At 31.3% G+C, this 14,731-nt stretch overlaps 1 protein-coding gene across 1 annotated transcript; it reads right to left on the reverse strand.

Annotated features, from left to right (window-relative positions):
• Positions 1-563: 563 nt before the first annotated feature.
• Positions 564-1,867, reverse strand: LOC129308872 (uncharacterized). Its single transcript, XM_054950248.1, has 2 exons — positions 985-1,867; positions 564-889 (listed from the first exon to the last, which is right to left on the reverse strand). The coding sequence occupies exons 1-2, from the start codon at positions 1,865-1,867 to the stop codon at positions 564-566; spliced, it is 1,209 nt and encodes a 402-aa protein (XP_054806223.1).
• Between the last annotated feature and the right edge of the window lie 12,864 nt (positions 1,868-14,731).

Raw genomic sequence — 14,731 nt, forward strand, 5'->3', positions numbered from 1 at the left:
TGACGTGTGAGCTTTAAAATCACTTCGATCGGAGGTCGGATGGCGGAACGACGCCTCCCAGAAGTTGACTCAGGAGGGTTGTCATGACAGCAATTTAAATGCTGTCATGACAGTATCTTTTTATTTCTCTTTCGTCTAACTTGCTTCCGTGCGCTATAGTTAGAACCTATAATTTTTTTTAAGGTTTTAAATGTTTACTTTGCAATCGTATATTTGCTTAGTGATTTAAATGGTTTGTTTCCTAAGTTGGTTTTAGGATTAACTCCTTAACCACACTTAGTTTATTTGAATTGTGTGATTTTTGGATAACACTCGGGGCAAGGGTTACAGTTTTTCATCAGCATCTACAATTCTTAGTAGCTTGATAAGAGGACCCACAAGACATACAATTTGATGGCAATCATCCCAAAACTTCTTGTCCAACACAATGTCACCAACTAGTTGCCCAACTTTAGTCCTTGATAGTTTATTATCATGGAAGTGTTTATCTAAGACCAAGGCTTGCAAGTCATGCTTGTGCTCATGCAAACTTTTCAATGTAATAAAGGTAGTAGCAAACCTAGTCACTCCTGGGCACACAATTTTTGTCCAGCCATTTCTTCTCCTAAGCCATGAAAGAAAGCCACATGATTGTACACAAAAACAGTAATTTTTGATGCCTTTGTTATAAGGTCAGCGACATGGGGCATGCTTGCAATGTCCTTCAAAATAAGATTCAAACAGTGAGCAACACAAGGTGACCAATAGATATAATTATATTTTTCACGAATCAACCTGCCAGCAGCTACATGATTTGCTGCATTATCAGTCACAACATGCACTATATTTGTAGGACCGACCCACTCAATAACTTCACAAAACAAAGAAAACAAATTCTTGGCATCCTTGACTATATGTGAAGCATTAACAGACTTTACAAAAACCAAGCTAACAGGAGAATAAACCAAAAAATTATTAATGTCCGTTGCCTTTTGTCGGTCTAGCCATCAGCCATGAGTGTGCAGCCACTTTCTTTCCAAGTGGCTCGGTGGCTTTCAATAAATAGTTGACACTCTTTTCTACAATCAGTTAACAGGTCAACCTTTAACTCCTCAAATGAAGGACCTTTAAAACCTGGGCCAATTGCAGCAATTGCATCCAAAGCAGGCAAAAAATATGGACAATTTACAGCATTAAATGGAATGCAATTCATATATAACCACTTTGCAATGGCTAATTTAGCTTTATACTGAGCTTCTTTAGATGACCACACACTCTTTAGCCCTGGTTGGGAGCCAGAAGTTGACCTTGAGGCAAAATAATTATCAACCCCGCTAGTTTTTCCTTTTTTTTTCACAACAACACTGCTAAAACCTGCCTTCTTAGCTTGCTTACTTGGCTCTGGATTTGGAGCAATTACTTCACATTCTGAGTTATCAACAAACTCTTTAAGCATGTCTGGATCATCAAGCTTCCTCTTATTTGCCAATGACACTTCTTTTAGAGATTGAACCATTCTATGGCGAACATCATGTGGAACCTTCTTGCAAGAAATTATATTTCCTGAAACACCTACAAGATGTTGCTTCATCCTATTGATCCCACCTCCTCTAAATGATGAGGAGCAATGAAGGCAAGTATACACACAAGTTCTTCCCTCTTTTTTAAAAGCAAAATGCTCCCATGTAGGATCACTTTTCCCCCGAAGAGATGGTATAGATGATACTTGAATCCCGGAGGCATCATTACTATTCAAACCAATAGCAGTTTGTGGGGTGCTATTACTATTTGGAGTTAAGCCAGAGGGAGTGTCAATGACAGGAGTAGGATCAGGATTATTAACTTGCACATTGGGCTCAGTGGCAAGAGTGGGAGGTTCCAAATCCATAAAAAACAACTAAGCTTAATTAAAATATAATCAAAATTATTAAATCAGCAATCAGTAATCAGCACCAGATGTCCAGATTCATAACCAATTATTTCTTAAACTATCATTTGATTAAGCTTCAAGAATAAGAGCTCTAACCTGTTAATGAAGATTGAAGATGGCAGAAGATGCTGGAAATGGACTTGATCAGACTAGAAAATGCTGAAATGAGAGGTCAGCTGAGAGGCCCGAGACTAAAGAAAATATGACGAACAGAGGAGAGGGAGGAACGCGAACAAGATAACTAGATGAGAGCTCGCGAGGTTCACCGGACTGATTTTGTGGAAGCTCGAAACAGCAACCCAAAAATCCAGCACAAAATCACAGCACCCAAAATGCATAACCCAAGCGATGAACTAGACGAAAGTGAGGTGGTGAAGAACAGGGGAAGAATAGAGATGAATCGATAATAAGGAAGCTCAGAAATGGCGTGAGCTGTGGTGGTCTACAACGAGAACAAAAATGGATGAAGAAATGCAGAAGAAATGGGTGACGATGAGTGGCGCTAGTGGAAATTTCTCGATGGCAATGAACCAGTCCTCACGAAGATGAATGGAGGCTCGGGTGGAGTGAACGAGAAATTAGAGGAAGTGAGAATGGCTAGAAGATGATGGAAGCTCGGGTTTAGGTGAGGAAGGATGACGACGCCGTAGCAGAAATAGAAGGTGATGGCGGAGGATTGTGGAGGAATGACGAAGACGATGAAGGCTAGGGTATGAGTGATGAAGACTGTAGAGGAATGCCAAACTGAGTTTGAAATGAAAAAATGGTCAAACTGGGAAGGAGAAAAAACAAAATACTGGACCGCAGAAACGATGCCGTTTTATAAAACTAGGAAGGAGAAAAAAAACTAGACCGCCTGAACCGCCGGTTCTCTCGGTTCAGTTCGATTTAAAGCTGGTTCAGGCGGTTCCTGTCCGGTTCTCCCTCCCCCCGATTCTGCATCATCTCCAGACCGGATACCAGGCCGGTTCCCGGTCGAACTGGTCAAACCGGCTGGTCCGATCTGATTTTAATAACCATGGTAATGAAAGTGTTGATGTGAAGGGAAACTTGTTAACCAAGCTACAAGGTAACCATTAGTAATATGTGATGGTGTGTGTGTATTTTTTTTAAATACATAAGGCAAGCATAAAGCGTTAGAAATAAAATTAAAATAGAGTAAATACCCAGAAACTAAAATATCCTTGTTTGGAAATAATATATTTTTATGTATATGATTGATTATGTGTGTTTTATTATTTTGAATGGGGTGTGCGTGTATATGTAATTGATTATGTGTGATTTTATTGTTTGGAAAAATATGCTTGTTTGGAAATAATATATTTTTGTTTAAAAAACTTATTGCCAAGTGGGTTGGATTGTATATGAGCAGTATGTGTGGTATAATATTGCTATTCAAAAATATGATATTGTTTGGATATGCTTTATTTAGAAATAAAAAGCCATCAATTAGGGCTAAACCTATCAGGCTGGCCCTTTTAAGCCTAAAAAATTTAGGGTCGAGAAGCTACTTTAAAGTGTAAAATGATAATTAAGGCTTTAAGCCTTAAAATAAAAGAGCCTGCCCTTTTAAGCCCTTTTTATAATTTTTTAAAATTTTAATATTAAAAAAATTAAATACTACATTAATTTTAAAATCCTAACCTCATTTCATGGGGATGAAAAAGGCATATATGAAAAGCTTAATATCTTTGCCATTGTTGAGGCTCCATAAAAAGAAGAATGAAATTATATTAATGTTGATGACAATAAAAATCATCAAGATTTCACTGATAATGGTAGTGAAGTCTAATTGTTATCGGTGTTAATTTTGTAATATTATTTTTTATTAGACTTAAATTTATTTTTATATATTTAATGTTATATGTAATAATTTTTTTTGAGATTTTAAATATGTTTTTTTTATATTTTTAAATTAAAAATAAAAAAATATATAGGGCCGGGCTAACCAAAATAGAGTCATGAGGTATAATCAAACTTTATAGGGCTAGCCTGTTTAGGCTTGGCCTTTCTACGTCCGGCCCATTAGGGCTGGGTTGGCCTTAATTGACACCCCTATAAAAATATTTGAAATATGCATGACATGTTGAGATTTTAAGTATGTGTCATTGGGGATTTTGTCTGGAGTTTATTTTCCACATGGTAAGCTCTTATTAAACCAAATGAGTAGCTTTTAGCTTAGATTGACTCATTTTTGGCTAGGTAACTTAGTTTCTAGCACTATGGACAAAAGGGATATAAGGTGTTGTCATGTAATATTATTTTTGTTCAAATTGTTTGGATATTATATGTTTGAAAAATCATTCTTGTTTGCCCACTTAGCAAATACATAGTTAGTTGCATCACATGCATCCTTGCGTATTAATTCCGAGACCTTTGCATCTTATTCTCTATGTTAACATTTTTACAAGATCCAGTCCAGCCGAGAAAGTACTAAAGGCCTAGGTTAGTGTATGAGAAACCGGTTTTTTTTGTCTTGTCTCTTTTTGGTTACGTAATATATATTTGCCAACCTAGAGTAAATTATAATTATAGTTGATCATGTAGACTCTAGATTTTGATCATCTTCATATATATTGCCTTGGGGATCCCATCTATCCCTTACGGCCTTTGATTGAGTCGACATACCTTACCATGGGGATTTTGTATGTCCCTCATGATTTTGATTGTTTACTTGAAATATTGATACCATGATCAAATTTTTGGGAACCTTGATTTGTTAGTTATATCTATACCCAATTATGGCTTTAGTTTTCCTTTTGATTTCAAATATGTTTGCTAGATGACATTAAATGTAGATGGGTTATCGTCAAATGTATACCTTATAATGGACTTTGGTTGTATCATGGTACTAAGGTGTAAATATCATTGTTTGGACCCATTTTGGGTATTAAATATTAACCTTGTGTTTGGAACGTGTGGTTATCTAACTAGAGTTTAGTGCACTTGTTATAGGCGTATACTTGAGTTACTTAATGACTATTAATTGTGCTCAGTATAATGTTTGGAACCAAACTGCCCTAGGAACCATGCTTCATGCTTCTTTATGATTTTAAACAAATGATGGACTTTGCATATTGGTTTTAAATGAGATCCCATTAGGTTCACTTTAGTTGATACTATTTTCCATTGGTTTTTCATTTGTGTAACCTATTTAGTTTAATTACCATGATATGCTTATTTTATGTTTAAACCTTGTTTTACCATAGTAGATCATTTTCTACTATGGTAGTTCATGTTAAGAAATATTTTATTATAAGAAAAGCTTTCTACCATGATAAACTTTATAAAAATGATTTTTATTCTCAATTTCTATGATAGCCCCTTCCTACTAAGGTAGGATTTTGAAAAATATGGTTTACTCTTTATTACCATAGTAGACACTTTTCTATCATGACAAGTGTTTAACAGTTAAGGGTTAATTATAATTGTATTTGGGAAAAAATAAGAGTAGAATTTTAGAGTATTACATAATGCAACAAGTAGTGGAGACTCAGTAATCTCATGTGCCTTGTTTATCTCACTTATGTGAGTCCTTATACTCTCACAAGTGCCTATATATTTCCTTTGCTCTGTCTAAATCAATAGGACCAATTCTTCTAAACTCGTTTCGCATTTCAACAAATTCCCTATATAAATTCTTTAAGGCCATGTTTGGTATACTAAAATTAGGAAGAAAGAAGTGGAATCAGATATGGATTCATACTCTGAGCATGTTAGGTATGTCTCAATTATGATTCTTATGGAATTTGATTCCATCAAAAGTCCCTAAATTAGATTCCTTAGCATCACCCATGAAATCCATTCAATTATATAGAATCGATACTTGATTAAATGTTTACCCTCTCTAAAATGGAAGTTTCAACGCATGAGTTTGAAAACATGAACAATTACCAAAATAACATTACTGTTCAAGCATTTCATTACTTGTAGCATAACATACTCATAATAAGCAATAAAAATGGTGTAAACTCCTTGTAACTTGTTCATTTTCATTTTAACACTTGTTCTTCCCTAAAGTAGTATAAATAGGACCTTTGTTAGCATTATAAAGCATCTCAGTTTTTGGATGAAATCATTTCCTTCATAAATTGCTCTTTTGTGTATCAATAACACTCTTCCTTACCTCTACATTCATGTTGATCGATGCCTCTCCCTCCTCATTTTGTCATCTTTTCCACCTTCCTAATCTCCAATGACTGCCATGTGTAATTTGCATGAATTTTGACTATTATTGCTTCTCTTCCATCTTCCCTAATCTCCAATGACCATCATAATGCTCCCATCTTTCCTTATCTCCATTGACTATCACAAGATGGACATTGAGGTGTAGTGACATCCAGATTTGAGAGAAGAAGCTTACTCCTTACTATCTCCTCCACTTCTTCATCCCCCACCTCTTCTTCCCCCATATATGTCTATTGAAGTGAGGGAAAAAGAACCCAAGAAGAAGATGAAATCAAAGGAATATGCTCATATTTCTTCAAATATGTGGTTTGATCAATGCATGGGGTTTTATATATGTGTAGGTTTTTTATGCTTTGTTTTTTATTTATGGCTTTTTGAAGCTTTATATTTGTGTGGTTTTCTGATATGTGCTATGGTACTATGGCCACTAATTGTGTGATGTTGAGTTTTTATTTTTTTAAAAAAAATATTACAAAGGCATTTTAGCCTTTTTAATTATAAATACATATACTTTTTAAAATTATATCAAGATTCCATCATCATACCAATCATATTTTTAAAATCTAATTAAATTTTAATTTTGATTCTAATTTTGATTTCAATTTCAATTCCAATTTTATTAAAAACTCTTCCATTATACTAAACGAGGCCTAAGAATTTCATCATTGAGTGGTCCATATAAGAAGATAAATCCTTTATAGCTTCAGTAAGCACCTTTATAGTATCACGACTACTCCTTTACTTCTATTTTGTCGATGACTAGACCTTAGTTGACCACATAGGTTATTGGTTAAATTCAACAACATTTATATTTGTGTCAATTCCCTATTTAGCATTGATCTCACATTCAATTCTACAACCGTCGTCATCCTTAACAAGAGATGAAGGTGTTGAGGCACTCATTCAAATTGTATGTGTAAAATCCACAGTTAAATAAGTAAGGTTACCATTATTAGTCTACTATTAACTCCAAAATTAAGGCAATCATTGGACTAATGTCTTCAAACTGCTTGATTAATTCAGCAACAATTCTTAATAAGGGATCAATTTTGAATCCTTTATTCTCCACTTACCTATTACTTGATAGATTATAAAGGGAGAATCACCAAAAACTTCTAGGCATCTTACTTTGAGGTCAATAGTTGCTTTGAGTCCATTGACACAAGCTTCATACTTAGCTACATTGTTGGTACAATTGAATTCTAATTTGATGGCTATCAGGAACTGTTTTCCTTTAGGGGATATAATTACTGCTCTAACACCATTTCCATGAGTATTTACTGCACCATCAAAATACATTTCCCATTTCTTTTCTTTATTATCCTCTTCTATTTCATAGATGTGCTCATCAGGAAAATAAAAGTCTAATGGTTGATAATCATGCAAGGGATTTTCAGCCAAATGATCAACTATTACACTTCCCTTAACTGACTTTTGAGTCACATGCTTTATATCATATTCAGAAAACACTACTTGCTATTTAGACACTCTTCTAGAAACATGCGGACTTTCAAAATGTATTTCAATATATCCATCTTTAAAATTAAGCAGGTGGTGTAGTAAAGCATGTATTGTCTTAACCTTTTAGTTGTCTATACTAACCTGTAGCAAGTTCTCTCAATTATTGAATAACATTGTTCACAGTCATTGAACTTCTTACTCAAGTAGTAAATTGCTTGCTCTTTTCTCTTGGCACTATCGTACTGCCCTAACATGGCTCCCATTAACTTGGGGTAAATTATCAAATAAAGGAATAAAGGTTGACCTGGTGATGGAGGAGTTAAAATAGGAGGATTAAGCAAATAATCCTTGATCTTGTCAAATGCTTTCTAACAATTGTCATCGCAACTCCCTGTGTTAATTTTCCGCAAGAGTTTAAAGATTGGTTCACAAGTTGCTATCAAATTGGCAATGAATCTTGCAATGTAATTCAATCATCCCAAAAAGCTACGGACTTCTTTCTCTGATCGAAGGGGAGGCATGTCTTGAATTGCCTTGACTTTGTCAGGATCTACCTCTATCTCCTTATGACTTATGATAAAGCCTAATAACTTCCCTGATAATGCCCCAAATATATACTTGTTTGGGTTTAATTTAAGTTGGAACTTGTGCAACCTTTTAAATAGCTTCCGAAGGATAGCTACATGACTTTCTCCTTCTGCAGATTTGGCAACCATATCATCAACATAGACTTCAACCTCTTTATGCATCATGTCAAGGAATAAGGTTACCATTGCTTGTTGATAAGTTGCCCAGCATTCTTTAAGCCAAATGGCATCACTCGATAACAATATGTTCCCTATTGTGTGATGAAAGTAGTCTTGTCCTTATCATTTTCATGCATTGGGATTTAATTATATCCTGAGTACCCATCCATAAATGAATATCTATGACTCCGTGCAGTATTGTCTACGAGGACATTAATGTGGGGTAAAGGAAAATCATCCTTCAGGCTTACATCGTTCAATTTTTGATAATCAACACACATTCAAATTTTTCCATCTTTCTTTAGAACAGAGACTACATTCGTTACCCATTAAAGGTATTTGGCTACTTCTAAAAAACCAGCCTCCAGCTATTTTATTACTTCCTTCTTTATTTGTAATGATGTTTCTGCTCCCATTCTTTGCAATTTTTGCTTTTTAGGCTCGACATTTGGTAATAATGGGATTTTATGAGAGGCAATCCCTGGATCGAGCCCCAACATGTCTTTATAAGACTAAGCAAACACATCAAGATATTCTCTAAATAGCTTGATCATTTGTTCTCTCTCAGGATTATTTACCATTTTAATTTCTTTCCTTTCTTCCTTAGTTCCCATATTTATTGTTTCAACTATTCCTTCATGAGGGCACATCCCTTTGTCAGTTGAGTGAGGTATCTTTGAAAATGTTTGTATTAACTCCTCATTATTACTTATCAAAATTTTACTATTGTTAGAAAGCTCTAGATAAGTAAGAAAATATTTATAAAAGAAGTTTTGGCAATAGAAATAATTTTGAGCACGAAATCTTACCTCAAAATTCATGCAAGCCCTTATCCTTCTCCTCCTTCTCTCTCTCTCTCTCTCTCTCTCTCTCTCTCTCTTGTGCGTGAGTTTCTATGGGAAAAAGCAAAGAAGATCACTTTTATATACTCCCTCTACCGCCTCTTCTTCTCATGCATTCATTCATTATTATTATTATTATATTATAACTTAACAATTAAGTCAACAAGCCTTAACCTCTCTTTTTTTAGTTCCATTTTCTAAAAACACATCTTAACATAAAATTATATTCTATGTTAAACTAAAAAAATATTCTAATTAATTTATTTATCTTCAAATATTCTTTCTATTTTTTATTAATCCTAATTAACTCTAAAAATTAAATTAAAATGTTACACCTATCATGTGTTAAAGGGCGGTTTAATGGCCAAATGTAATTTTGTGAGTGATTGTGGTTATAGTACTAGTCAATTAGCTATAAATGATCCTTTTGGACTTAGTTCTAGACCTAAAGTGATTTAATGAGACAAAGTGTGAGATTTGAACACCTTAGGTGCTTTGGCTTTTAAGAAAAGTGACTTTTTACACCCAATTGTCTAAATTAAGATCGGACCATTGGATCATATTTAAACTTATCCATTAGATAGCTTATCAAATAAGCTTCGTGTGGGTGCTTGAATCACTCTGATCAAACTACAGATGCAAAAATGGTGCATGTCAAAAGTTCACATTATGAACTATTATGACAACAGAATCTGTCATGTGATCCAAGGCACATGACGACATACCACGGCATGTGAACCCTTCTTTAAAATTGTTTGTTGATTTTGATTCATATATTGAGAGTGTAGTATGCAACATATTAGTGCCTATTGTGGATTACATTATGTGAATGATTGTGAATAGATTTAAAAAGGATTTTAGGATTGAAAATTCCTATATCATGTTAAGCTTTTCAAAGAAAAAAAAAAACTAGAATGTAGAAGAGAGTACACCTTAAGTTATTTTAATCCCATGAAAGCAATCAATGGCAATCAAAACCAATCCAAAGATTATAACAAGTTAATGGCAAAGGTAAATTCAAGAGAGTTTTAGAGTTTTAGATATTAATATTTTTGAATTTTTAATAAAGTGATGAAAGGAAAATGATGAAGGTTCAACCAAGCATTTAAAGCAGCTCTCCAATAAATGAATCTACCTATACTATCCTAATCTTCTTAACTTTATTCTATTTAGTTCTTACCCTTCAATTGATATATGGAGATGCTTAAATGACCTTTAGGACTAGGCACAAGTGATTAGACCAATTTACAAACACCTTAAAGACTTATGCCAATCTATAACTTAACTCTTGAAACTAACCTTAGCTTTTGCCTTGATCATATTTAATACCTTAAACCAATGAAGATTATGATATTACCTAGAGTTTAAGACATAAACATTTGCTGCCCAAACAAAAAGAGATTGAAATAAAAATATGTATTCATTCATCAAAATCTTGAGGCATAAACACAAACACTTAGAGTACACAACTAGTTCAAGAATTGATATATCTTCTTCTTCTTTAAACAAGAAATTTGGCCAAGATGAGACAACTGAGACCTAGATTGAATCATCAAGATCACAAATGAAAGAATCAAAGAAGAAGATGAGAAGAATCACAAGAAAAATGAAATGAAAAGTGAAGTTAGAAAAACTCAAGCATAGGCTTCATCTCCTTAAAGAGCTTTAAGAAGATCTAGCTACTCATAGTGGTTCTCTTCATAATCCATGTAGAGATTCTTCCTTGAATGGCTTTTATAGCTTCAAACCTTGGTTGAGAAGAGAAGAATGGTGGCTGGAAGTGAAGAGGATGAGAGAAAATGGAGGGAAAAAAATGAAATGGAGTCAAATATGGAATTGTGATGAAAACAATATGATTTTTGTGAGTGAGCCTTGTGATTCATGTCCAACCTTCCTAATCAATATTTGAGAGTGTAAAATAAGTAAAATGGAGTAGGTTCTAGGTGGTCAAAGCAAAGGAAAAATCTGAAATTAGTTAACTAACTAGGTTAAGGTGTTAAATCATAAATGTGACCGTTAATCAAGCCAGATTAATTTGAGTGCATTTATAGCTCTTCATGGAGGTCCTTGATCAAAACTCGTTAATACTTCTAAAATGATGATGAGAGGGTGATTAAGGGGCTTCTTGGTCAAAATCCTCATGGTTTAGATTTATTAGAAGCTATTTGAATTAACTCTTGCACATATGTCACTCTAGGATTTTCTTGCTTTGTAGTTTGTCTGGTAATTCAATCTTTTGGTCATTTAATCTTCATTCAAATCCTTGTTTGCATATGTAATTAGACAAAAAAGAGTGATCAAAGCATGTGTGTAAAATTTGAAATCAAAACTTAAAGCCAATTACAAAATATCATGTTTAACAACCTAGTATTAATGTTTTGTCTTGGAACATTCAATGACTTATTTCTTTTGATATCTCTTTACAACACAGAATGAATTTGAATCTCAAACTTGTTTCATTGATATTAGGAAGACAAAAGACACAAACTAAGCTAATGTCCTAAAAATGCTCAAAAATTGTCAAAATAACCAAAACACCCTTAGACTAAGAATGAACCCTAAATGATTTTTAAGGCCTAGAAATGCCTAATTATGCAATATGTTAGGGATCCCAAATCGTTTAAAAATAATTATTTCTCTTATTAATTAATTAATGATAGTGATGAGTGTTATAACCTTTGCTAATGACAAGTGGTCATTGGTAGAGGTTACACTATGAATTCTTAAATGTTCTTAACCAAGAAACTATGAGGGTTAGCAAGCAATCCACAACCTAGAGCCTTTGCCTCTAAAATCTCCTCTAGCCTTTTAAAATACCTAGTATTAAACCTTGTATCTATAACAAACTTTCCATTAGCTTTTAACTGGACCAAGCATTTAGCAAGCATGTTGTCTTCTTGAAATGTCTAAACATGCTTACTGTCCTTACAAATATCTTCTTGTGTTTTCCATCCTGTGTAATCAAAAGTGAAGAAAGAGCAATAAGAGTTTATTTGGTATAAAATTATAATAAGTAATGCTTTAAATTTTTTTTTTGTCAAAGAAGTAATACTTTAAATAACTTTGGGAAAAAAAACACTTTTCTTTTAAATTGGTAGCCATTACAAATATCATGCTTTCTACTTATTTGCTTGTTTATATTTCAATTTTATTTGATTTTTTATTCAACTAGAAAAAAACCTTGCATGAGACACCCCAAAATAATGCTAAACTATACATTTGATTCTCTAATTTTATATAAAGTTCAGTTTAGTCTCTTAATTTTATAAAATATATGTTTAGTCCTTTAACACTAACAGCATTAGTTTAAAATAGTTATTTTTTATACTAACATTTGTTATTTAAGAAATTAAACTTAATATATAACTTTTGAGAATGTTTTCTTAATATTTAAATGTTCAATATAAAATTTTTTTACCAACAAAACTAGCAATGTTAAAATTAAAAGACTAAAAAATACATTTCATAAAAATAAGGGACAAAATTTTATGTAAAATTAAAGGGCTAAATATGCACTTTGACCCCAAAATAATAAATAATAAATATTATATTCAAATGTTACTTTTTTTTTTACAATGAAATTGTAGAATGAAAAAAGAAAGAATCTAAAATACTCTTCATATAAAGTTCAAATCAATGGGTAATACGTTATACAGTTTATATTAGTCAAAGGGGTATATTTTTTTTATTTTTTTATTGTGTGCATTTTTTTCTTTCTTTTTTTTTTTGGTTATCTAAGATACCCTACGGCAGGTAACTGTGAGATTAATTTTTTAAAAAATATGAGCACTGTCAAACTTTGAAACAATACTTAAGTGGCTCAGATTATTATCATTTGTATCACACGTAGTTGGTTGCATGCATGTATTTTCTATTAAAAAAAAATCATATGTGAGAATATTTTTAATTAATAAATTTTAAGATGAATAAATCTCCATATATATAATTGACTGGTAAATAGTACTAATATTTCATGAAATATATATTTATTTATAAAGGAAGAATAAATGAATGAAGAAATTGTAATTTTAAAATTAAGATTATTAGTGAAGAAATCTTATATTCATATAATTAATTTTTAATTATTATTCATATGATTATAATGAGGAATAAAAAATACTAGTAATCATTGATACAATGATAGCTGATAGATTGATGCTTAATATTGATTGAGAAATCTTGTTACATTGATTAAGAGTCAGATGTAAATGTTTTGAAAAGTGGACTATAGAAAAGAAAAACATTTCTTTTTAATTGGGCCTGGGAGGAAGCAAATCAAACTCTATCATTTCCAAGAATTTTAATTATTATAGTTTTCTAATGATCTCGTCATTAAAAATATAAAAAATATAAAATATTTTTTGAAAATTGGATGTTAAAAAATATAAGATATTTTTAGTCTTTCGAAATGTAATTATTGTCTTTGTTTCAAAAGTGCCCTATTGATAGTAATTTTATATTTATAATAAAATATTTAATAGGGGTAAATATGAAAAAATAAGGTTAGTTTGAAAGTAAGTAACTACTTTATTAGATGGTAAGATTCGATTAAAAATGTATTATATTTTTAAATGAAGGGAGTATAATTTAATATTAGTAATTAATAATTTTAAATATACTTCCCCTCCCCAAAAAAATTTCATTTGCATCCCTTTAAAATCCCATATACATACTCAACACATTTTCTCTTGAAAACAATTTATTATTGAAATATCAAAATTAATTCAAATAAATTTATTAATGAAAATGAAATTATATTATTTGCTTCTAGACTATACCTTTCTCATATACTCAAAATAATATTTATGTCTTTAAGTTTTCTTATATACTCAAATTATATTATTTTGCTAAGTCCCCAAGCATTTTGATTTTTATCATTTTCTAAAAATAATCTAATATTAGTAATTTTAAATATACTTTCAATTGCCAAAAAATATTTATTAGTGTCCCGTTCAAATCTAAAATATTTTTTTATTAAAATATATTATATTATTATATATTTCTTATAAAAATAAATTGTATAAAAACTTTTAAATATAAACATAATTTACATTTAGTATTCTTAATCCTATTTTTCAACCACCAATAAAATGCTTCCTATGACATTTGAAGAATATGATTGAAGAATATAATAGATACATATATTGTTTAATAATTTAGAAATTTTATAAAAAAATTTATTTTGTAAGGATTTTATAAAAAGTAAATATTATTTTCATGTTTGGTTATAATAATTAAAATTTGACTATAAATTAGTTATTTTTAATTCTTATGATATATTATTTATTTTTTAATAAAAATTATTTATTATTTAATTATTTTAAAATATTACAATATTTTTGTGTATACCATTATTTTTTATTGCATTATTTTTATTTATCATATCAAATTATTTTTAAAAGCTATCAAAATAAATTATTAAAATAATTATAAATATTTTTTTCAACATAATAAATAATAGGTAGAAGATTTTTTTTAAGAAAATTAAATGAATATATTAGTTAAATATAATACAATTAATTTCATGATTTTATCAATATCAATATTAAATGTAAAACTCATATTAATATTTGGGCCTGACTGGG

Source organism: Prosopis cineraria, unplaced genomic scaffold (genome assembly GCF_029017545.1).
Source record: "Prosopis cineraria cultivar Desert tree isolate PC_DT_omini unplaced genomic scaffold, ASM2901754v1 PC4, whole genome shotgun sequence".
NCBI lineage: Eukaryota > Viridiplantae > Streptophyta > Magnoliopsida > Fabales > Fabaceae > Prosopis > Prosopis cineraria.